General features: G+C 36.0%; 2 protein-coding genes across 3 annotated transcripts in view; both read left to right on the forward strand.

Annotated features, from left to right (window-relative positions):
• The first annotated feature begins 44 nt into the window (after window positions 1-44).
• On the forward strand, window positions 45-20,075 carry LOC149742905 (histone demethylase UTY-like). Its single transcript, XM_089871842.1, has 25 exons — window positions 45-204; window positions 1,457-1,517; window positions 6,111-6,216; window positions 6,546-6,595; window positions 6,819-6,877; window positions 8,719-8,839; window positions 9,037-9,091; window positions 9,200-9,334; window positions 9,478-9,604; window positions 9,668-9,809; window positions 10,163-10,306; window positions 10,650-10,813; window positions 10,980-11,214; window positions 11,464-11,625; window positions 11,826-12,808; window positions 12,934-13,063; window positions 13,236-13,412; window positions 14,156-14,290; window positions 14,956-15,162; window positions 15,671-15,885; window positions 16,784-16,928; window positions 17,302-17,486; window positions 17,957-18,083; window positions 18,679-18,852; window positions 19,125-20,075. Exons 1-25 carry the CDS (start codon window positions 134-136, stop codon window positions 19,143-19,145), a joined length of 4,131 nt encoding a protein of 1,376 aa, XP_089727968.1. The 5' UTR covers window positions 45-133; the 3' UTR covers window positions 19,146-20,075.
• A 142-nt stretch (window positions 20,076-20,217) lies between these two features.
• The window catches only part of LOC149742906 (uncharacterized), a 36,282-nt gene continuing 33,539 nt past the window's right edge, over window positions 20,218-22,960 (forward strand). Inside the window, exons 1-4 of one of the 2 annotated variants that reach the window (XM_089871821.1) lie at window positions 20,218-20,973; window positions 21,248-21,412; window positions 22,014-22,166; window positions 22,391-22,621. In XM_089871821.1, the coding sequence (XP_089727947.1) occupies window positions 20,794-20,973; window positions 21,248-21,412; window positions 22,014-22,166; window positions 22,391-22,621 (729 nt within the window). In that variant the 5' untranslated portion in view covers window positions 20,218-20,793. Of the gene's footprint in view, window positions 21,097-21,247; window positions 21,413-22,013; window positions 22,167-22,390; window positions 22,622-22,960 lie in introns of both variants that reach the window. The other variant, XM_089871829.1, reaches the window with a different exon arrangement.

Here is a 22,960-nt window from a genome sequence, read left to right on the forward strand (position 1 = left end):
AGCAAAAATATTTATTGTTTACCTGTTTAATTAATTTTTTTCAGGTTCTAAACATGCTTAGAGCAGATGTGAATCTTGTAGATCAGACTTTAATGGATAAAAGCAAGTAACTGTTGATATTTTACTGACGACAATGTCGTACAACGATCCTGACGACGTGAAGCTTTCAGACGTGGATTTAGCAGATTTAGAAACTTTTGACAGGTATATTTACATTCATACAAACATATATGAAATGTTTAACTAGAAAATCTAATGCAATCAATAATAAAACTTCTCATTTTTCCTGTTTCAGCATGTTTTCTGCCTTACCGTTCCTGTTGTCATGTTGTTTTAATATGTTAGTTTCTCACATATTTTACTGATTTTGAATGTGCTTGTTTTATTTTTATCAAACAAAGGGCTTTTACGTAGTGCGTAAAAGTTTTCGAGTAATTGCGTAACTTTCTACTCTTATTCTGAACACTCGCACTGTTTTCACCAATTCTGTTCCAAGTGAACTAACATCAGTCACAGTTACATTTCTTTACCATTCCCTTTTACTATTAATTGAAATAATTACAGAGCAAGTTTAATAATCTTCAACGAATATGGAATATATTTTTACATCATTTTTTAGAGTTGAGTTAAAATAAGATTTAAAGTTCAAAAGAAAGACCATCCTGATTTCAGACTTAATGTTATAATTAGTATCCATCGTAAGATGTTGCAGTTATTTTGGGACCAAACAATCTTAGGCAACAGAGATAGAAGAAAACATGTGAATTCAAGTGAAATTTTATTTTCATTTGTGTTTATTTTTCGTATATTATTCAACAATTTTGACTCAGTCAGCATTTTTAATTTATTTTTGCGATATTTCTGGAGTAAAGAAAGTTTTTCAACTGATGATGAAGCATTACAAAACTATACCAGCTAAACTAGCAAGGAAAAGTATTTCAAACTATTGTTTTATGCTTATATTGGGTAATGTGACATTACCATATGCTCGACAGTTCACATGGTGGTATAGACTAAAGCTTTGTGAGACAAACAAAGTTCTTGGAATATGGGAAGAATGATAGTTTATTTTATTATTGTGATTTGTAAGTTTAGTGGATGTATGTAATAGGATAGGTTTAATATGAGATGAACAAGAAGTTACTCTCTTGCATTGGAATAATGTAAGTGTGCTGACAGAGTAAGGATTACTGTATAGGTTAGGGTATATTTGGAAGTATGAAGCGTTACTTTCAAAGTTGCTTATAATTTAGCAAAAACTTAAAATAACCAATTTTTAAATTAAAAATATAAACAGTTTGCAATGTGGCTCCAAAACCTGTTTTCAAATGCTAAATGTAGTTATATTACATTAACTTTTCCATCTAAATTTATTCTTGCAATGCTTGTGAAGTTAAATGATAAATGTTACATTTGAGTGAAGTTTGTATATTTAATCACATGTTTTTTATCGCAGTTGCGTTTTCGGAGAACTTCAAGGACCTGAAGATGACAACAAAAGAGAACTAATCAAAAAGGTTTGTGCATGACTACACTGTTGTAATGCAGAGTAGCTAATTTTACAAGAAGCGATATTTTGGCTTTATTAGTATGTGAAAAGATTCTACCAATGTATGCAAACCTTATTTTATCGGTTGTGATATTTTAGCTTAACTAAAGAATTCTCCCCTATAACTATTGTACATGCGCACCATGTAGTAAGTCTGTATGCTGTTAAACTATCATGCTGTACATAACTTAGTCCTATGATGCTGTACCATTCTGACATAAATAATATCCTGGTTATAAAAATAGGCAATTCTACTTTTCATTCTAATGTGGTGTTTCAATACAGCTAGTAGTTGCCAGATGCAGGTGTCCGAAAATGATCTACATAAACTCCCTTTTTAATGACATAACTAGGAAGCATACCTAATTGCTCACATGCTGTTTTTATACATGATGGAGTGGCATGCTGGTCAGGTGTCCCTGTGCGGTGTTCTGTTGCTTCATAGGGGGAACTAAAGTTACATTTTATAATTGGTGTACACACTGTACAAATAATACTAACTAAATTGAATCCACAATGCCAACTGCTATGTTAAAACGCTACCATTTTTATGGTAAAGTTACTTACATTTGCACCGGTGACATTATAGGGGTTCTTGTTTGAGCACAGATCTATCTCTTACAATAGAAAACAGCTAGGTAATAAATATGTTTGGTTATATTTTTTAAAGAGCAAAAATTTTCATGAAATTTGTTTTTTCTATGTAGTAGTAGACTGTTATTGTTCGTTTTACACAATAAGATAGCTTATTCAAGAATTTTACATTAGATTGCAATAATGGCTTTTCAGCTATTTTTAGATACAGGCAGGCGGTAATTCTAAATAAGACCATTATTGAATTATAGCACAACTTTTGGTTACAGACAACCTTTGTTGGCTTGAGGAAAAAAAATCTGATTTTTGTAGTTGCTTTTCACATTGACATTCTGTTGAACGAATGAAGTTAGTACTTCATTTGTAAAGAAAATTTAACTAAAAACTATTGCCGCTATCAAGATACCACCCAAAATATTATTTGTACACTGTTTCCTATTGTAAGAAATAGGTGCCCTAAAAAAAAATTTAGTTGATTTAGCCCAGTAAGGACTATCTGTACACCAATTACAGCATTTTCCTTCAGTTTCTTTTTAGTTTACGAAGTTATGTAATATATATTTGACGTGATGCAGTATCATTAACCATCACTGTTCAAAATAAGCGTTGTGTAAATGTAGTTGAAGTTAAACTGTAAAATTGTTACAAATTTAAAGTTTTATTGGACCTTTCAAGTTCTTGTGGTTGCTGCAAAGTCAGAAAGTTGTGAACTATGGTCAAAGTTAAACTGAAGAGTTTTTATAGAATTATTATACAAATAAATGTAGCGTTTTGAAACAAGAATTGGATTATTTAGTATGTTTTGCTTAATTTAGCGCAGGTACTGATTTACGATAAATAAATAGGCCTAGAGTTTGGTTTGTAATTCTGTATATAGCACCGTGTCTGGACTAGTCTTGTAGAGTTTTCTGAACAAAATAGCTTGTTATGAATGAAAGGTTTATTTAGCTTGTCGCACAAGCTTATTATTTGTATGGAAACAATAAAAGCACATTCTAAGATTTTTTATTTTAAAAGTAATAAGAAAACTGGTTATGTTTAACATTCCATGTTGGCAAAGTAATATTGGCAGCATGGAGTGTTTATTTCATGCATGTGCTATACAAGTAAATTATAAATTCTTGTGGCAACCATATTTAATTTATGTCAATCGTTTTCAAATTTATGGAGTAGGTATGTTTTACAGAAGAATGTAGTATGATGACAGATCTAAATCTGTAAACATTGAAACAAGTAAACCGCAGCTTACATTGTTCTATTTCATTGAGCTGGCATTTTAATTTCTTTAAGAATTGCGGCAGGAGTTTTTTTCGTTAGCTTTGGCTTCGACTATTTTTTTTACTGCATACTCTGCAATAGCACTCCAGTAGTTTGTATGAATGCTAAGAAAGACTAAGAAAATTTCTTAAGCAATATTCTATATTATAACCCAGGTAAGGGATTACTAAGATAGTTGTTATAATATTTATTACTATTTTTATTACGTTACATGTAAAATTAGGTCATAAACTATCTGTTCTAGTGTTCATATAATTATAAACTATTGATGGCTCATTTCATAGCATGTATTATAAAACGTTTAAAAAAAAGAATTTTATCATTAGTGTATCAGTTATTATGAAATTTTAATATTGTTCCCACTTGTCAGTAGAACTGCTTAGCTACATGTGGGTTTAAAATTGTTAATATTATGTTGCACATGTGTCAATCATTTTAAAATATTGCATAGGCCGTTGTGGATTAATTCTGTCATAGTTTCATTTAAATGGTGTTGTGTTTCTCAATGGCTTGTTCTCACTAAACAATGTTTACTATATTTTGCTATTGTTATTCTACTAAGTTCCTTTTCAGAATTTTTTTTAAAGTTTTTACTGCTTAACATTACATACCCATTGCCCATTGGACAAGTCATTAACAAAGTTCACTAGTGTGTAGTGTCAGTGGCACTGGTTCCACTAACATATTTATTTAATATTCAAAATGAAGTAATAGCAGAGTTGTTGGGTTTTAAATTATCTTTTAAAAGGGTTACATTATACTATAGTTAATTATTATGTATCATTCACAAAGTACGGGACAGAATAAAAAGTTTAATACCTGTTGGTCTGTCACACAATCTACATGTACCGTACATAGGTGACTTAAACACTTTCTCTTGATTTCTGTCAGTTGGTGACTTTTTATTAGACCTAGGCATACAAAGTGCAATAGGCCCACCACTGTCATGTATACTTGTTATACTATGGTATTTGACATGCCCTTCACCACTATGGCATGTATATCAGCATTAGTAAATCAATACCGAAATTTGAATTTTCTGCATTTTATTTCAAACTGTGGTATGTAAGTTTATTATATTTGCATAACATATTGACAAAACTTTTGTATGGTAATTTGCAGTCCATACAAATGGTGTATTTATAGCCTACTTTATTGTTCTTCTCCCAGACATTGTTTACAATTTGTTATTCCCTATTTAACGCTCCCGTAATGACTTGTTGGTTGTTGTTATTTTCTTCCAAATCTGTCATGTCTGCATAATGAAATTTCATTTCCATTATGAAAACCACAAGTCAACACTCTACAGTCAAATGAAAATAGGAAATTTAGTCATTTAAGTGTTGTTGTGTAGCCAACAAGTCATTTGTTAGAACCCTAGGTCAAAGCAAAGGTGATAAGGTCCTTTTATACATAATGATATGGAAATGTTTGAGGTTTTGATGATTAGAGTTTCAAATTTCAAAATATGAGTGCTTTGAATCTAATTGACATTCTTAGCATTTTTAAGATGTTCTATTTGTTTAAAATTGTGATTATAAAAATATTTTTGCGGAAATGGTATGGGAATTATAAAGTCTTTCTAAATTATTTCATTATTGGATAAATACTTAAACTTTACAATGTTAAATTTTATTCTGCGTCTAAAGCCTACCAAAGGTTAGCCTTTAATTTTTTGTAATTTGTATACATATTAAACAATTCTAAATTTGATGCAACATAATTGTAATATTTGTTTTGGTTCTGTTGTTATTGACTACCAACCTTTTTTTTGAATATTTTCATGCCTCCTTTTTGGCTTTTAAGTTTGCTTTTTAGCTGTAAGGGATTTCATAAGTTAAGCAATTTATTTTTAGTTGTTGTCATATGACCAATTATTTTATAATTCATGAACTGCGTGTCACTATGCTGCTCTACTTTGGTTTGCAATAAACATGGCAATTAGTCAGCCAAAACATAAACCACGTCATTGCAAATATTGACCGGACAATGCAAATGGCAGTGATGGAAGTTTAAGATATGCATTGTAAGAGCAGGTGTGTGGCTGTTATTGTTGTGTTCCATGCGATACCGCGCTGCACTACGTGGCCGGGTGTCCGGCAGTACGCTAGATTGTGTAATGGCGGCGCTGTGGAGTAATCAAGAAAAAGGGAGACGCTGAACAAAGAGCGGCAGCTGCCGCGCTTATCTACCTTTTTGCCACGCTTTTTCCGCCGTTCGTGCGCGCGTGGTGTGTGTGTGTGGAGCGCGCGCTCGTCTCTAGCCACCGCCTCTACTTTTGCAGTCGACCACGCATACTGAGCAAAGGGAGCACCGGTGTTGGAGAATGAAGTACCATTTAACAATGGTTGAGTGGCGCCGTGCCTCGCGCTTTACTCTGAATTACGTTATGGGAGATACGGTTCTCAATTGTCTGTTTGAAGCAACCGTTGTGACAGTTGTGTAGCAGGCAGTGGTAATGAGTATATGTTGCTCCAATTAGTGTTGAGTTGGACTACCTTAAACTTATCTGTATAAAATTCGATTATCTAAGTGTTTTTTGTGCAGTTGAAGGTTTTATTGTACAGCAAACTACATATTTAAGATGAAAAGATATTGTATTGTTAAAGAATGTTAAAATTGTTCGATTTTATTAATGTTGTTTTGTAGTTTACCTATGTTGTGTGTGACCAGCTTTATTTTTATCCAGGGAATAATTTATTATGGGAAATTAATATCTGGAAGTGATAAACCGGACCCGGTGAATTTCTGCAAACTTGGACATCTCCATCTACTTTCTGAAGACTATCACAAATGTTAGTAACTTTCAATTTTCATTTCCATAATCTACTGCTATTGGTGTTCAATTATGAAAAGATAACTTAAATTCTTGCTGGCATAGCAAGCTGTTTTTTGTACAGCCAGTTCAGCCATTTTACCAGCGTATGGTGCAGGAAATTAAAAGCAATCAACAGTGCACATCTAACACATATCAGGTTTCTGTTTAAACAGTTGGCAGTTTATCAGCTGCTTATCCGCCATTTTCTGCTGTAGTGCTGTGACATGCCTCAGTGCATGCTTGCAGATGATTGACAGTTCATGCTGCCTCAAACCTCAAATTTAAACTCAACCTACTTTATTTCAGCTTTGTCAGCATACAACAAATACTATCTGCTTGAAAGAGAATACTGGAAGGTAGTATGAATAAATTCATAACTTTAAATTAATAAACAATATTATTATAAAGGTCTATGTCTAACCTGTTTAAAGTTAATTTGTATTTATATTATTATAAATAAGACTGAAACCCTTAAAAGCTACTTGGATAATGAAAATGGATATAACAATAGAAAAGCCAATCAAAGCATTGGCCCTTTTGTTTTGTGTGGTGCTCTAATTTCATTGCTTTTGTTTTCAGGACTATCCTTTTTTGTTTGGTCTTGGAATAGTCTATTACCACTTCAGTGCTTACACTTGGTAAGTCCTGTAACTGCTTCTGTGGGCAAATGTTGCTGAATGTTTTTGTTTTAGTTAAGTATAGGATTTCATAACATATACTAGTATGGTTAATATAGCAAGCCAACAAGCCATAGTTGTACATTTGCAGTGTTTAGATTTGAAAAGTTTGAAGCAAATAAACCAAAGCAAGAAAGAATTTGTGAATTTGCTTAGCCCAGTTTACATTTAGTCATTGTGTGTATATAGCCAGTACTAGCTTTAGCAAGGCTCTGTGTAGTAATTGCAACGTGTATATACGTGCCTCGTATTCTAAACACGATTTACCAAGAGGAACTATTTGGTTGGTGGCGTGTGCTACCTTCAGCTAGTTATCATGGAAACGGAAGTTGTGTAAGCGAGCCACACGTATGAAGTTTTAAGAGTAGCTCGCACAGAGGATAAGGGTGTGTCGCAAGTCGCAACGACGTATATTTAACCTCATTACTGAACGAAGCATTAAACTTTTGTTCGCACCACTAGTGTCGGCGCTTCAGTAGTTTTCGTCCAGGCTCGTATCGATTAATTGCCGGCCAGGATGAGAAAGTGAGGGAACCGTTACTTACATTAAGAACGCGTCGTGTTTCTGTCACTGTGTAAAGGAAACAATAGGCAGTGTTTCATTTTGTCTCTTTTGTTGAGTCTCTCCGAGACCACGCTGTTTGAGCTTCTTTTCGCAAGCGTTCGTGCATTTCACCGCACACTCACGCAGCCGTTCTTTCTATGATCCCGGCTATTCAGTGTGTGCGGTATGCCGCACTCATGCAACGTTTGAGTACATACACGCGCCGCGCAACAAAGCTTGTCGCTCGTTTCTTTAAATGTCCCTAGTAGACACAGGTCTGTCGCGTTCTGCCCATTTCCCTTGGGCACTTGCTATTCGCTTGGACGCTCACCAGTTGACCTACTAAATGTTCTCGTCGTTGCTTCTGGCGTAGTAGAAACGACCTCACAGTGGCAACGGTTTAAATCGTAGATAGCAAGATACACAAAACCGCGATAGTGGTTCGAGGTCGCTAAACTGCTAAGGTAAACAAAAGACCGCGTAGGTGCTATGTGTCAGCGGCTTTGGTAGCGTATCAGTTTCAGGCGGTTTTGGCAAAGAGAGCCGCATTCTCAGTTCTTAACTGGAACCTACGGCGTACCAAGGAATTAGCGTTGTTGTGTATTTTTCTCCGAGGAGAATTGCGTCGTGCAATCACATTCATAGGAGTGCATTACTGCTCACTGCCGCAAGCTATATTGCATAAGCAAGCTTGTTGTTATTGCTGTAGTATCAGGTTGTATGAAAAAGATAAGATGTGGAGTCGTGTGTTATATGGGAAGTATTTAGTAATGCGTGCCAACTCGTTGAGCGAACCTGGCAGACGTGAGTCACACGTAAGCAAACCACGTTTGTAGTAAATCCTGAAGCGCTTCAGGTAGATCAAAGTGGACAAGCGGAAAGCGTGTGGGCGACTCATAACACCGTGTTGCGCGCTTTGATTGATTGAAATTGCGCTACTATATAGTAGTAGTAGATATAACTGCGCTGTTATGTAGACAATCTGCAAATTGTTAGCCTCCAGCTTGAGTATACAATGCTGTTTATATAAACAACAATATAATTACAGCGGATGTGTGACTTACAATAAGCCAGTGATGCCTCATAGATTAGTCAACACTTGCTTTACAGCATAAGGCAGTGTTTATGAATTTATTATCCATAAGTTGCCAGTTGAATGATAGCTAAAGCTTGGTAAGAAAGTGAAGTAAATATATTAGTATTTATACAATATATATATGACATTTTTTTGTTGATCAAATGCCTAAATATTATTCAGGACGGTTAAGTTATTCCAACAACTGCTGTACAACGAGCCTGGATTTTGTAAAGTGAACGAAGTTCACTGTAGACTTGGTCTTGTATTTAAAGTCACTGGTGACCATCAATTTGCTGTAAAGGTAAGAATATTTGAACATAATAATAACGATCCTAACAATTTTGCATTGGGATCCGGAAAGTTTTGCGATTGGTGTTGGTTTGTTTACCAGTAGCACAGTTTACCATGTTACGTGTCGAGTTGTGAGTTTTCATGCTTCCTGTTTTGCATCCTAATGCATCATCGTCTAGCTTACAAGTTAACAATTTGTTTCTACAGCATTTTAAAAGGGCACTCTCAGACCCAAGGAACTGCAGTATCAGCAAGCCTGAAAGTAAGTTTATTGTAGCTTACTGTTAATAAGTAATCAATGTATATTTTGTTAATTAATGTAGTTTGATAAATGTGAAGCAAGTTTGTTCACAATTAGTTTTTGCCACAGTCCGTTTCCACCTTGGACACTTGTATGAAATTCAAGGCAAGTATAGTGAGGCAAGATCGGAATACGAACAGATTATAGCTCTCCCAGCAACCCAAGTCAAGCCTTTTGTACAAGCAAACACTTTGAGGCAGTTAGGTATGTACCAACGCTTTATTGTCTCTTTGGAATTCAGTCTTTTGTTTGTTTGTTCTCTGTTTTTACATGAATTGAGCCATTCCTTTCATTGAATGGGAACCTAACTGTTGACTGCTTTAGTTAACAACTGGGTTGTATTGTAGGATGGATGCACCATACTGTTGAAGTGTTTGGCGATGCAACTACTAGAGCAGAAACTGCACTTCAGTTTCTACAGCGTTCTATTGAAATTGACAGGAATAATGGTCAAACTTGGTATTTTCTAGGAAGGTATGTAGAAATATTAGGCTCATGGAACCAGAATACAGTAATTATATCATTAATGATCAACAGGTATTATTCAAGCATGGGTAAAGTACACGATGCATTTGTTTCTTATCGGCAATCTATTGACAAATCCGAAGCAAGTGCAGACACTTGGTGTTCAATTGGTGTTTTATACCAGGAACAAAACCAGCCAATGGATGCACTGCAGGTTTGTGTTTATCGTTTATATTATATACTAGACTGATGTAATTTCATTCCAATGTTAAAGGAACTTATATTTAAATTTCACATACTTGAGTTAGGTTGGTAAATAGTCGTTATTTATCAGGTTGTAAGTGGTAAGTGCTTCGCGACAGCCCTGTCTGACTAGTTAATGGATAACCAAACCGTCGCAACTATTACTGTTTTATTGTAAGAATCATTAGACACGCAAGCCAGATTGGCTTATGTTCACATCAAATTTTATTGAATTACTTCCACCTCTCTTTACATTGCTCAACAAACAAGAACAAAAAACACCTCTCTGTACTTTGAAGTTTGAACATTACTTTTTGAATGCAGGCATACATCTGTGCAGTGCAGCTCGACAGAAACCACGAAGCAGCTTGGAGAGACTTGGCTATTTTATATGAAGCGTGCCAGCAACCACGAGATGCTCTCGTGTGTTATTTAAATTCTCAGCATTGTGCACATTTCAAAAACCAGGTAAGCCGCAATAAAAGATAGCTGTGTTTTTTTACAATAAGGTTAGCATTATTTCACCTACCATATATTTGATTGGAAGTAGGATTTTTATGCTTTTTGATTTATTTTGAGTTAAAAGTTGACAATGTTGTTAAAATGACATGCAAACGGGTTAATCAATGCAATAATTTTTAATTTAATCTGGTGGACTTGAGGAAAAGACTTGGCAGATTAGGCCTGCAGGCTATACTTTGTCTACACTTACTATAAGCCTATTTCCTTATTCAAAGGACTGAATGTCTTAACAACGAATGCTGCATTGTACTATCTGCATTAAATCAAAACATTCATATCTTTTCCACAGCACTCACAGGATGAGGAGTTAAGTCATCGAATCAAGATCCTTCAGGATCAAGTTGGCCCTCCTGGTAATGAACATCTTAACAAAAGTCGAATTCTTCCTTGTATTGAAGATGCTTGGACGTTACCGATACCTGCTGAACTAACTCAGCGACAAAGTGCTTTTAAGTAAGTTTATAAAACCTAACAATAATCTTGTAATATTTTATCAGAAATCGTGCCTGGATGTATTACTTTTATTTTTATTGATAAAGTCAAATACAATAGGCTTATATCTATTTACAAATACTTTACCCAACAATCCTACCTGTATCTAACATACCTGCTAAACCAGATGTCCACCTTCCCAACAAAGAAGGCCTCATTCAAACCACCGAAGATCTGACCCCACCACCCCACCAGTCAACCCTCCCTCCAACCTGGTTCACCCTCCAAAACCCCCCGCCACCCACATCCCATCAGTGTCCGCCACAGACCCCAAACATCTACCTGGTGCCACAGTAACATCACCCGTCAACAAATCCCCAGTAGTCGTGCCGCGGCCCGCAGTGAAAAGAAGGAAGGTTGAGGTATGTAACTTTAACTTAAAAGTTAAAATCTAACATTGTCAGCTGTTCAACTATAAATTTGACTTGAAAACCATATTGTACTCTGTAATCATTATCTTAGTATCAAGTAATGGACAACCATAGGGCTAAATCCATTGAGTTTTAGGGCATTACCCATACATAACAGATGTATATATTTATACTTTTTTTGTTATGTTAGACACATTTATGCATTACACTGGTATAAAGCTAAAAAGTAATTTTTCTCAGGCCCCACCTGAGACATGGCAGCCACCCATGTGGTATCTCACTGCTCAACAAATCCAAGTACTTCAAAACCTACGTCTCAACCGTTCTATACTAACTTCGAACCAACTGATGGAGCTAGAGAGACTTGAACACAACTTTGCTATCATGACACAACACCAAACGGTATGTCTACCTAATGAACCCTTTATAGGCAAAACAATCTGCAAGTCAGTTGATTTGTGGATGAATAATTATAGACAGAAGCTGTATGAATTCTTTGAATGGCATAATAATACTATAATATCTACAATCAAATGCTTGATTGTTGTATACTGTGAATCATTGATCATTGCAGGATGTTGTAATTTGATTGTTGTTACCAGGCTGTGAAGGAAGAGATTGAGAAGCAAAGATTGATGGCAGTTGCTGTGAGGAATCAAGCACAAGCACCCAGCTCTGTACCAACAGCTACAGCGGTAAACACCTTGCCTGGGAACATAGTTACGAGTATCGTGACCTCTCCTACAGTAAATGGGATTATTCCTAGCCCTACAACAGTGAGCAACTCAGTCACTACTATCCATACCATCCCAAGCAGTAAAGAACAACAGAGATACCCTAAAAATGCAATGGTCAATGGCACCATGGATAGCCACCAGTACAAAGAGAGTGCTATGGACAAAGGAAATTTAAAACAAGCGTACACTCAAGCTGTTACAGCTCCCGGTTTCCCAGACACTAATGGAGTGAATGGTATCTTCTCACCGTGCTCTACATCTAGCTTACCAGTATATACTCCCGTACCACAAACCACTACCTCATTACATGGACAAAAAGCTGTAGCGACGTCCAATGGTCCACCTATACCAGTGGACGATTCTAGGACAATAAAACATCACGGTCACGACCCAAACTCGCTATATAAGCACGGTGACGACCTGGGTGTGAGGTACAATAGTGTCATGGACACACCGCAGGACACGCCATCTAGTGACAGTGGTCTCTCCGTGCATACCTCCACTAATCCGCACCAACTGCAAACTAAACTCGCGAACCATGTTCAGCAAATAGGTGTAACGAACGGAGGTATTGTTAGCATTAAACCCTCGCCACCATTATCGCATACATCGCGCAACTCTGGTGGGGACAGTGTCCTATCTCCACCTTCCATGTCATTGTCAGGGGAACACAGACAATCACCAGTAAAAGCAGAACAAACTGACCAGAAGGATATATTATCTGAAGACAAGTGCCTGAAACAAGCCTATGAGCTTTCAGTAATACCAGGCCGGCCTTTACCCCCTCTGTTACAACCAATTGGAATACCAGACACAGTACCAGCCAGAGATGTAATTCAGACCTGCAGGTAAGCACATGATTGTCTCAAAATTTTAAATTTATACACTAATAAAATTATACCTAAAATTACATGAGTTTGACAGAAGAAAATTTTCAGATATAATATATATATATTTTATTTTTTTTTGCCAGGAAACTAACTTGTAATGGGTCTTCACCTAAACATCTGCATCTAGAAAAGTGTCCTCCTCCCTCTAAACCTCCACTGAGGAAACACGTGATTTCAAAAGAGGATCTTAGTCCTCCTGCTCCAACAATATATGTAAGTGAGGTTTTTTTATTGAATTACGGACTTTTTGTGGGGTTAAACCTTTTGATTCATTAAAAATACAGTATTTACTATTGCCTTTTTAGAAAAATACACTATATGAGGTTCCAACAGAAATATCTAAATGTTTTGATTTTCAAGTAATAATATATTTTTTGTTTAATAGCTTGAGTCAAAGAAAGAAGCCATGTCGCGAGCATTAGCCGACTTTTGCACGAATCCTCAAAATCCAGTCACTGTGATCCGTGGTCTAGCAGCTGCGTTAAAACTTGACCTCGGTCTCTTTTCAACCAAAACATTGGTGGAAAGTAATCCACAGTGCACGGTGGAGGTTCGAACCCAGGTGAGAAGTGTAACTCTTAATAGGCTTAAACTTAATTAAATGCAAGTTACGCCTGAGTTGTATAGCCAACACTTTTTATATACAGTTACTGTTTTTAACACTTACAAAATAGACCATGTAATAAAATTAAAGTTCTTGGGTTAAGATTCAACTTAGACATAAATCCTGTCATGTTGTATCATAATTTAAACTTGATGCTGTTCTGTATGGGTGAGGTTCCACAACAAGGCATGTTAGTGGAGATGATATGTTTTGCGGAAGAAGGTCCTTTACAAAAGGACTTTAAATTTTTGTAAAGAAATATTGTTTTTAACTATAAAACTACTATACAAATATGAAATAATAAAAGTGTTATTCTATTAAATGATCGGGTACTTTTTATACGGCTATAAGTATCCCAAACCAGTCTATTATTACTTGGTTTAAAGCCAACCACACTGTTAATCCTTCTGAATCATTTCTCTGTATTGAAACAGCTTTGCAAATATATAAATATACTGCCCTCAAAACCACAAGTGTATATTGTGAAGCGGGCGCTTAGTGAAGCATAAATAGAGTTTCCATCAGTATAGTGATCATGTATGAATCATCAAATTATCACTACTTCATGACTAAGCACCTGTTTCACCACAAGCAGTTGTGTATTGTCAATTTACCCTGTGTGTGTTCCGGGTGTATGTGCATAACTACACAACATGTGACTAATACGACGACCTGACTCATATCCTCTCCCATCCTACCAGGCCCAGCAACCTTCAGAGGAAAATTGGGACACCACCGGAACAAACAAAGTTTGGTTGTGTGAAAGCAGTCGTTCTTACAGCAGCATAGCCAAGTATGCTCAGTATCAGGCCATGACATTCCAGGAATCCCTAAAGGTCAGTTATATAATTTTACAATTTAATAAACTTTAACTACCAATGGAATATTCCTTGTAGTGTATTTATATAATGAATCGTAAAAACTAAAGATTGAAATTGTGTATATTTATCCTATAATGAAATCCTGTGGGTGGTAGAAATTTACAAGCTAATTATTTTGAAATGTACGTTTAGAACTGTTTTTTTTTTCTGCCACTTTAGAATGTGATTATTATAATTACATTTAGAATGTGATTATAAGCTTATTAATAATGTCACAGACTCAGAGCCCTACACATTAATTATGGTATATATAGACGTTAGACAGTAGACACTGTTGCAAACAAAAATAAAATAAGTAATATAAGAGCCTTAAATTTGTAATTAAAACTCCCTTTTTTGCACCTTGATGACATGCCTTCGTATTTTGAAAAATTCCTCTCCTAAAACAAAGAACTAGTCAAGTAGTCATTACAAGTGCGTTTTAATCCAATATATAATTTTTTTACAAAAAGGGTTGGTCTTGACACTTGAAGCCTGTACCACTGTGTATAGATCATATTATTCTACAGCTAAATCAGTTAAAAGCGTAATTCCTGTTTATTTTATGTAAATGAGATAATATTGTGGTTATTCCCATTGGGGGTTGCAGTATTAAAAAATTTTGATTGATTTTTATTCAGGAAGAAGAAATGAAGCGTCAAAGTCAGACTGGGGATAAATCCCATCGTGGGTCAAGTGATTCACCTAGTGACCCAGGTGCTAGCAAATCTAGCTCAAAACGGAAAACGTTTAAAACCATCAAATTTGGGACGAACATTGACCTTTCTAATGAAAAGAAATGGAGACTTCAGCTTCAGGAATTGTCGAAGTTACCGTGGCTGTTTCGGGTGAGTTGTGAAACAGATTTGAACCGTGACAAAACTGAAGCAGTCTGCTTTAAAAACTTCCAATTTGAGCGAAACAGTTCATGCTCTATTTATGTGCCAACTTCAATGTGTATTACTATGACGTATTGGTGTATTTAAGGAATTCCACCCTAGATATATCATACCATCATGTAATGTAAAAAGGTGATTTGCAGCTGTGTCAACAAAATCTTAACACAGCAGATGAGCTGCAAAGATATTATCTCAAACCTCATTTCATGGTTGATAAAATTCTCCAGCATTTCTTGCATGAAATTGCTCTTTTATTTTGCATAAAATGCTGTTTAATTGTTGTTCAAACTTTAGTAGTAACAGAGGGAATAATCATGCAAAGTTTAATTCATTTATTACATTTTTCCGCACAATTTTTATTCTTGTAAATGAGTAAAACATGGTCCAATTTAATAAACACCTATATAGTTTTTAAATGGTGTCTGACTCATATTCACTCAAACAAATTTGTTTACAGCTTGTATCTGCTGGCAACATGTTGAGCCACGTTGGCCACAATATTCTTGGAATGAACACCATCCAGTTGTACATGAAAGTACCGGGTTCGCGCACACCTGGTCACCAGGAGAACAACAACTACTCTGCCATTAACATCAACATTGGACCTGGTGATTGTGAATGGTTTGCTGTGCCAGAGGAATACTGGGGAGAGATTCATACTCTTTGCGAAAAGTCAGTTGACGTCTTTGTTTTAAAACTAATACACTATATATTCTGCTGTTACGGAACTATGATATGTACTAAACTATCCGTAATCTATCTTTAATGCTAATACAATATTTTACGCTATTAAAAACCTAATTTTCAATACTCCAAGGGTGCAACATATGGTTACTGGCACTTTTGCAACATAGCATGCATATGTATGTAATAATATTTCCCTGTCTTGTTAAATAAGGTCAGACTTGCATCTGCAGACATTAGTGTTGTTTTTAATTCTTAACCACATAATTGAATGAGAAATGGTAAATGTTATTATAACTATGTCAACAACAGGTGTCTAATACTCTTTAACAAGAACCCACTGTATTTGTTTTCTTCAGTAGTTTCCTTACTTACAAATACAATATGTGTCTATGTTAAAGTAACTTGTGCATTATTGTAATACAATGTAAGGTTTCTTCCAAAAATATAGTTAAGTTTGACTGTTGCCAGATAGTTGTAGTGTAACTTAAATCTAGTTTTGATAGTTACCTTTTTAATAGTTAACTGTTATTTCGCTATTTTTGCAAAAAATGTCTCATAATACATTCAATGTGATATTGTATGATCCATTTCCCAGCATTGTGAAGTTGTTTCGATACGAATATCCATTGTTGGACAAAGCTATTGTTGTCTCTTTTTAGTGCTCTATATTACAATGATTCTAAGCTTTACCTTTATGACTGTGGTGGGCAACTTATTCACAATCTTAAATTATTGGTTGTCCAAAATAAATTTATATCAATTGAATACTTTTGCATTTTAACAATTTTGAAAAAAAAACACATTTTTTTTACCACTGAATGTTCGCCATTGCTGATTACTTTTTGTTCAAAATCCAAAGTATATAAAATGTTTTGTTGCGCAGACACAACATTAACTACTTGTCGGGATCATGGTGGCCAGTGTTAGAAGATCTCTACCATGCAAACATACCAGTATATAGGTTTATACAGAAGCCTGGTGACTTGGTGTGGCTTAACGCTGGGACAGTACATTGGGTGCAAGCTGTGGTAAGTTAACTTGTAGATGGTCGGGTTATAATATGTTTCAAAAGCGATGGGGATTTTTTACACTTTCTATATAGTGCTGTCCTTTATATTTAATCTGTTATTTTTGCATTTTTTATATACAATAAGTTAATAACATGACCTTTTTAAATTGAATGGGTATTACTATTAATACCACCGTAATTTTCCACTAACTTTTACATTTACATTAAAACCAAATATCTTTTAATGTTAATTTTTGTGAAGGTTGGTTAAGTGTTTCTCCAAATTGTCCACCATTATTTTCTTACACTTCTGGTGGAAAAGTTTATTAATCATGTCTAGCCACATAAGGATATCCTTTCTTAAACCATCACTCATATATCTACACACACAGGGCTGGTGCAACAACATCGCATGGAACGTAGGTCTTGTGTCTGCCCATCAGTACCAGATGACTGTGGAAAGATACGAATGGAATAAGTTGTCCGGATATAAATCTATTGTTCCAATTATCCAACTAACATGGAATATGGCGAAACATGTTCGGATTACTGATCCAAAGTTATTTCATATGATGAGGTAAGGGTTTGCAGGGCTTTATATATATATTCCTACTGATTACAGCTCTGTTTCATGGGGTGGCTCTTTAAAATTGTGGAAAACTGTCTATTGGTACTGTTTATTGCTTTTCGCTTTTCACTGAGCTGTTTCCCAGAAACCAAACAAGATATTTTCTATTGCTGTGTTAGTGAAAAGTGGTTAAAGGTTGGGTTTTAAACTTGAACAGGTCAATTATAAACTGAATCTAATTACCTTACACTCTTAGTTGCATATTAGTTGCAAGTTGCAACTATCACTAACCAGCTGATAAAGTCAATGTTTAAAGTGGAAATATTACCATTTGCAATCCTCCCTTTTATTATAAGGCTCACCAAAATTTAGTTGATTTCTGTAAAAATGTGTGCAACCCAACTATAAGATGTGTGCACCAAGCGTATTAAACTAGAGCACTTGTATTACGATTCAAAACTGAATTTTCCATTTTTCAGAACATGCATGATGAGGACATTATGGCAGAGCCAGCAGATGCTTGATAACTTAAAGAAGAACAACATAGATGTGATATGGCATGGCAAGAATGAAGAGGAACATTCGCATTACTGTGAAACATGCGAGGTAACTTTTAAACATATCTTTTTATGGTTGTGTGATTCAAAGCAACCCGACTGGTATTCAACGCCTGTATAAACCAAAATGTTTCGCTTTTTGTTCTATATAAACTTAGAGCGGTGTGTGTTAAAAAGTTCTAACTAATTCTTATATCTCTAATCCTTAGAAATAGTGTTTCATTCATTTTGCATTGCACGAAAACCATTTTGTTTAGTAAACCACACGTCTTGCTAAACAATTAGCATTGTGTGATTTCCAGCTCCCTATGTTTCTGCCTATCCTCTCAAATTATACAATACTGATACTCAATACTCAACCTCTATGAACACATTGGTTATAAAACATTATAGTTGTCCTGTACACTGTTCTGGTCAGCTATTAACAAAGTCTTTTTGTAATTTGAGGGAAGAATTAGTTTTTTATTGAAATACAGAACATTTTTCATCAATATTTTTAAACTATTTAAAGCAGAACCAACTTAGATGTCCACAAACCTCTGCCCTCATTTTTGCCCTCAAAAACAAACTTAGAATTTTCATGTAGAATTTAAAAGCTCCCCTAATTGCAGCAAACTGACTAATTTCCTTATTTACGTCTTCAGGTTGAATTATTCAATTTATTATTCGTTCGTCGCTCTGAGAACAATCTTCAAAATCAACATCTGGTGCATTGCCTTAACTGTGCGAGGAATCTTAACACAGACTTGGAAAACTTTGTTGTTCTCAACCAGTTTCACACCGATGAGCTCATGAGAGTATATGACAGCTTCACCCTTGTGAGTAACATGATGTTATCCTGTGTTTACATCCTCAAAAATGATATTGAAGCAAAAACGATCTCCTCGAAAATGATAGCTATTGAAAAAAATGATATTGAAAAGTATGGAAAAGCCTGTCAGTTCAAAAGTGCGTCAGTTGTCTGTTGAACCCAGGCAGTAGTTATGCTAGTCGAACTGGACATTTACATGTATTGTTGTAACGAAATGTTTATGTTAAGACACCCTCTAACATGTTTTTTTTCACACATTTATAATTTACCCTTTTCCAGGCGAAGCGGTCAAAAACCTGACGTCACGTGATCTAACGCCTTTCGAGCGATCGACGCATGCAGTCACGTGACCGTGAGAAGCTCTTCCGCACCTCGCACGTCGGTCAGCTCTCTATGCAACAGCAAGTGCCCAGATATTGGCCCGATGCCGCTTGGCGTCCACAAATACGCGCACCACATTTGGCCTTTTGGATGGGAGCGGTACCCCGCACAGCGAACTTGTTTATTCACCTCTTATCTACCACCAAGAAAAACTTTTCGCTTTAGCTGCGCTTTTAATTTGGTTTTACACAAACACACCACTTAAAATTGGCGTTCCCAAGTGTACATACATGCGTTTTACTTGGCATGATTTTGCTCGGATAACCAGGAGCTTGCAGCATAATTAAATAAGTCCCACCGTTCAACCAAACGCTTTGCATGTTACATTTCGATACCAAATCTTTCTTTTCTCACGTCCCTTGGGCATGAATTTTAAGTTTTGTGCAATAGAATGGCTAGATTTGTCACAAACGGTGTAATCTCTGGTACAACATGGTCATACCACGAGAGAGAGAAAGGAAACTATACCATATGATTTCCGCATGAGGCGCACTCGATCACCAAAAAACCTATCGTTATTTTCACCGTACTTCATGCCTATTTGCTCTTGTTTCAGCGCCGACGCAACCGGTATGTGTCAATTTAGATATTTTTTCTAAGAAAAAACTTGTTTATTCTACGTTCATTCATCTTCGTAAGTTTGTATGTTTGTTGTTTTTTTATCGCTCGACTTTCGGTCGGAACGGACAACGCAATGAAATCTCACCAATTTTCCCCTTTTTGTTATGTTTTCACCGAAATTATTCTTATTCATGTTTGCGTCCTATTGTAGACTGCAGACAAGTTTTGCTGGTTCCTGTAACACGTGCGAACACTTAAAAGGATATAAAATATACGCCGCTAAACTGAGGTCGACGTTTTAATTTCCAGAAAGTTTTCTTCCAGTTTTACTATAGACGTGAGGACATTTACTTTGTTACTATAATCCAGGTCTGGACCTAGTGTGGGGTAATGAGGCAACTCCGGATTAATTCCCAGGTTTTCACGCATAGAACGGGAGCAGTGTGGGCACGAAGTAAAATATACATTTATTTTGCCCCTTGCGTTACAGCGGTTACAGTACAGAAAGTCTGCATAACGAACAAACATACGAAAAGAATGGTAAAAGTATATTCGTTATGGCAATGGTGTACGAGCACACTACTTATTTCTTGGGCATCTCCTATATGGTGTGAAGCAAACCGATAGAATGGTCTGTTAAGACAGAAAGTAACATCAGATCACGTTAATGTAGAGCCACAGCTACTTATTATAGCCTACTCTGGTAAAACTCATGGTTAGACATAACTAGGTTACCAAAATAGCAGTCAGCAATAACATGTTTGACACAATTTATAACAGCTGGGTCGAAAATACCAATTTGTTGCGGTAAATTTATTTTTAAAATTTGAAATGACGTATTTTGCGGGCATTATTGACAATAATCTTAATTGTGACGCAATAAAACTCTTTTGTACGCACCATACCAACGTGGTAATATTTTGCAATGTTATTGCATACGTAGAATAAGCCGCATGTAAAAGAATACAGGTCCACGTTTTTTAATTGCTGCCCGTCTTTATCGAAGATGGAAATTGACAGCGATTCAAACTCCATCAAAATGGCGCCAAAAATCAAGCGTACTTGCCTCTCTGCACAAAGCGCGCTTTCAGGCAAACCAAACGTCGAAGAAGTCCCGCTGGGTGCAAAGCTTCCGATGGTTCCCGGTAGTCGTTTACAACTGTACACTGCTGGTCTCGGTGAGAAGGTAAGGACGTTAAAACAGATAGAGTTTATTCAATTCGTAATACTAGAAGGGCAGTTAAGTTGTGAAATCTAATTTGTGAAGAAATAAGTTAAACAGACCGCATTTGAGGCGTAAGTCATTCACGTAAAGCTCATTAACTTTTAATAATAGTAGATATATGTTTCCATGGTCTCTGTACCTCATAGTTGTTTATACATGTCAATCACAATATTAAACCTTCATAGTATCATATGAAAACTATACACTTAATGGTTGTGTTTATTTTTACCACCAGCTGCACCAGCCATCATGTGACTTCGATCGCACCTACCCCAGTGACGTTTACATTAGTAACGAATATCGTTGCTTGCACGACCCTCACCTCCGTCATTACTTCGTCAACAGGCCTGATATGACGAAACGATTACGTAAACGTGGATTTGTGACCAGAGAAAATAAGGTGTGGAAGCTTACATGATTTTTCAAGTTATATAATATTCAAAGATTGTTCGGCTCAGACTTTTTGTACCAAACAACGCAGCGGAAAATCACAAACCCGCAAGTTCAAAGCCACCAATTCCTCAATCGTATATCCTTATTCGTCCTTTATGTGTCGGCTTTTGAACTTTAAATATGCGCGGAATAAATTTGGAATAGTAAAGAATGGACCTACATAAATGCCCGTGGTGCACGATTTAAATGTTTCTATAAACATTTGCCCAATTAAGGTGTAACGGTTGTCCACATTATCACGCTTATTTATGGCGCTCAGCTTAAATTCTTCAAATAATGCCTGCATTTTCGACAAAATACTCGCAGGTCACTTCTAAATTGCGTTTTACCCCAAAATGTGTAGTGGGGTGGGGGAAGATGGGACACCTTTAGCACATAACATATAAATATCCTGACCGTGTTTCAAACAATTAACAACGGTCTATGGGAGTCGTAAGGATACGGTTTTATAATTATTTGAATGTTCTTTGTTTACTACCAAAATGGACGAGAAAATAGAATGAAAAAGTGTCCCATCTTCCCCCATCCTACTATAAATAATTTTCCAGGTTGTCTGTTCTTTGAACGAGTATAATCTCTACCGACAATACCTCAAGCACTTGAGCATCGAATATTTCAACAAAATTTATCGCGAAAAATACGAAAAAGAACTAAATCGGAAACGGGAGTCGACTAAAAAAGCCATCGGAGAACGAAAACGGGTATTTTACAACCATTAAATTCTTTTTTGTTGGAATAGGTCTCACAACTTTCGTTGCGGCCTTAATATTTTTAATACTGAAAATGGCTATGTTTGTGTTATATACAAAGTTGTTAATTACACTTTAATTTTTTTAACACGATCAGTGAAAGTAAATTGGAAATGACTTTCCATAAAGTAATTCCAATCAAAATGTGAGATTTGTAATTGGAATTAAATTTGCAGGATCCGAACAATCCAATAACGAAACGCTTAGAAGTTGCCAAGTCCGCCCGTTATGAGATGGAAAAAGCACGCCTCATAAAGAGAAGACGCATCCTCCGCGCCGCTCATGCTGAAAGAGAAGACAGAGTAAAGAAGAAAGAGGAAGAGATGCAGAGGAGAATAAAGGAGGAGATGAAAAGGGAGTCCGCCCGGGAAAGAATGAAGAAAGTAAAGTTGTTCCGAGGCCAAGAGGTGAATCTTGCTTTACTTTGTATCTAACGCTGTGCGCAGAGTAGCGTGCTGTTGTGTTAGTATATGTAGAATCAACAGTCAAGCAGTTCTTAATAGGTGTGGTCATAAACCACAGCACGTCTAAGCTATCAAAGATTTAAATGCCAGATTTTTAAACTATGTTGTCCGCATGGATCGCCAACAGATCAAAGAAGTTTTGATTTTGCATTTGCCGGAGGCATATACGTTTAGAGTGCAATTCAATTTATCGTAGCTGTGCTGAACTCTAAATTGCCGGGTCTAATATATATGTATTTTGGTTGTATAAACAGACATTAGGCGCCGACTTAGCTTTTGAAG

This window comes from Ciona robusta, chromosome 1 (genome assembly GCF_009617815.1).
Source record: "Ciona robusta chromosome 1, ASM961781v2".
NCBI classification, from domain to species: domain Eukaryota; kingdom Metazoa; phylum Chordata; class Ascidiacea; order Phlebobranchia; family Cionidae; genus Ciona; species Ciona robusta.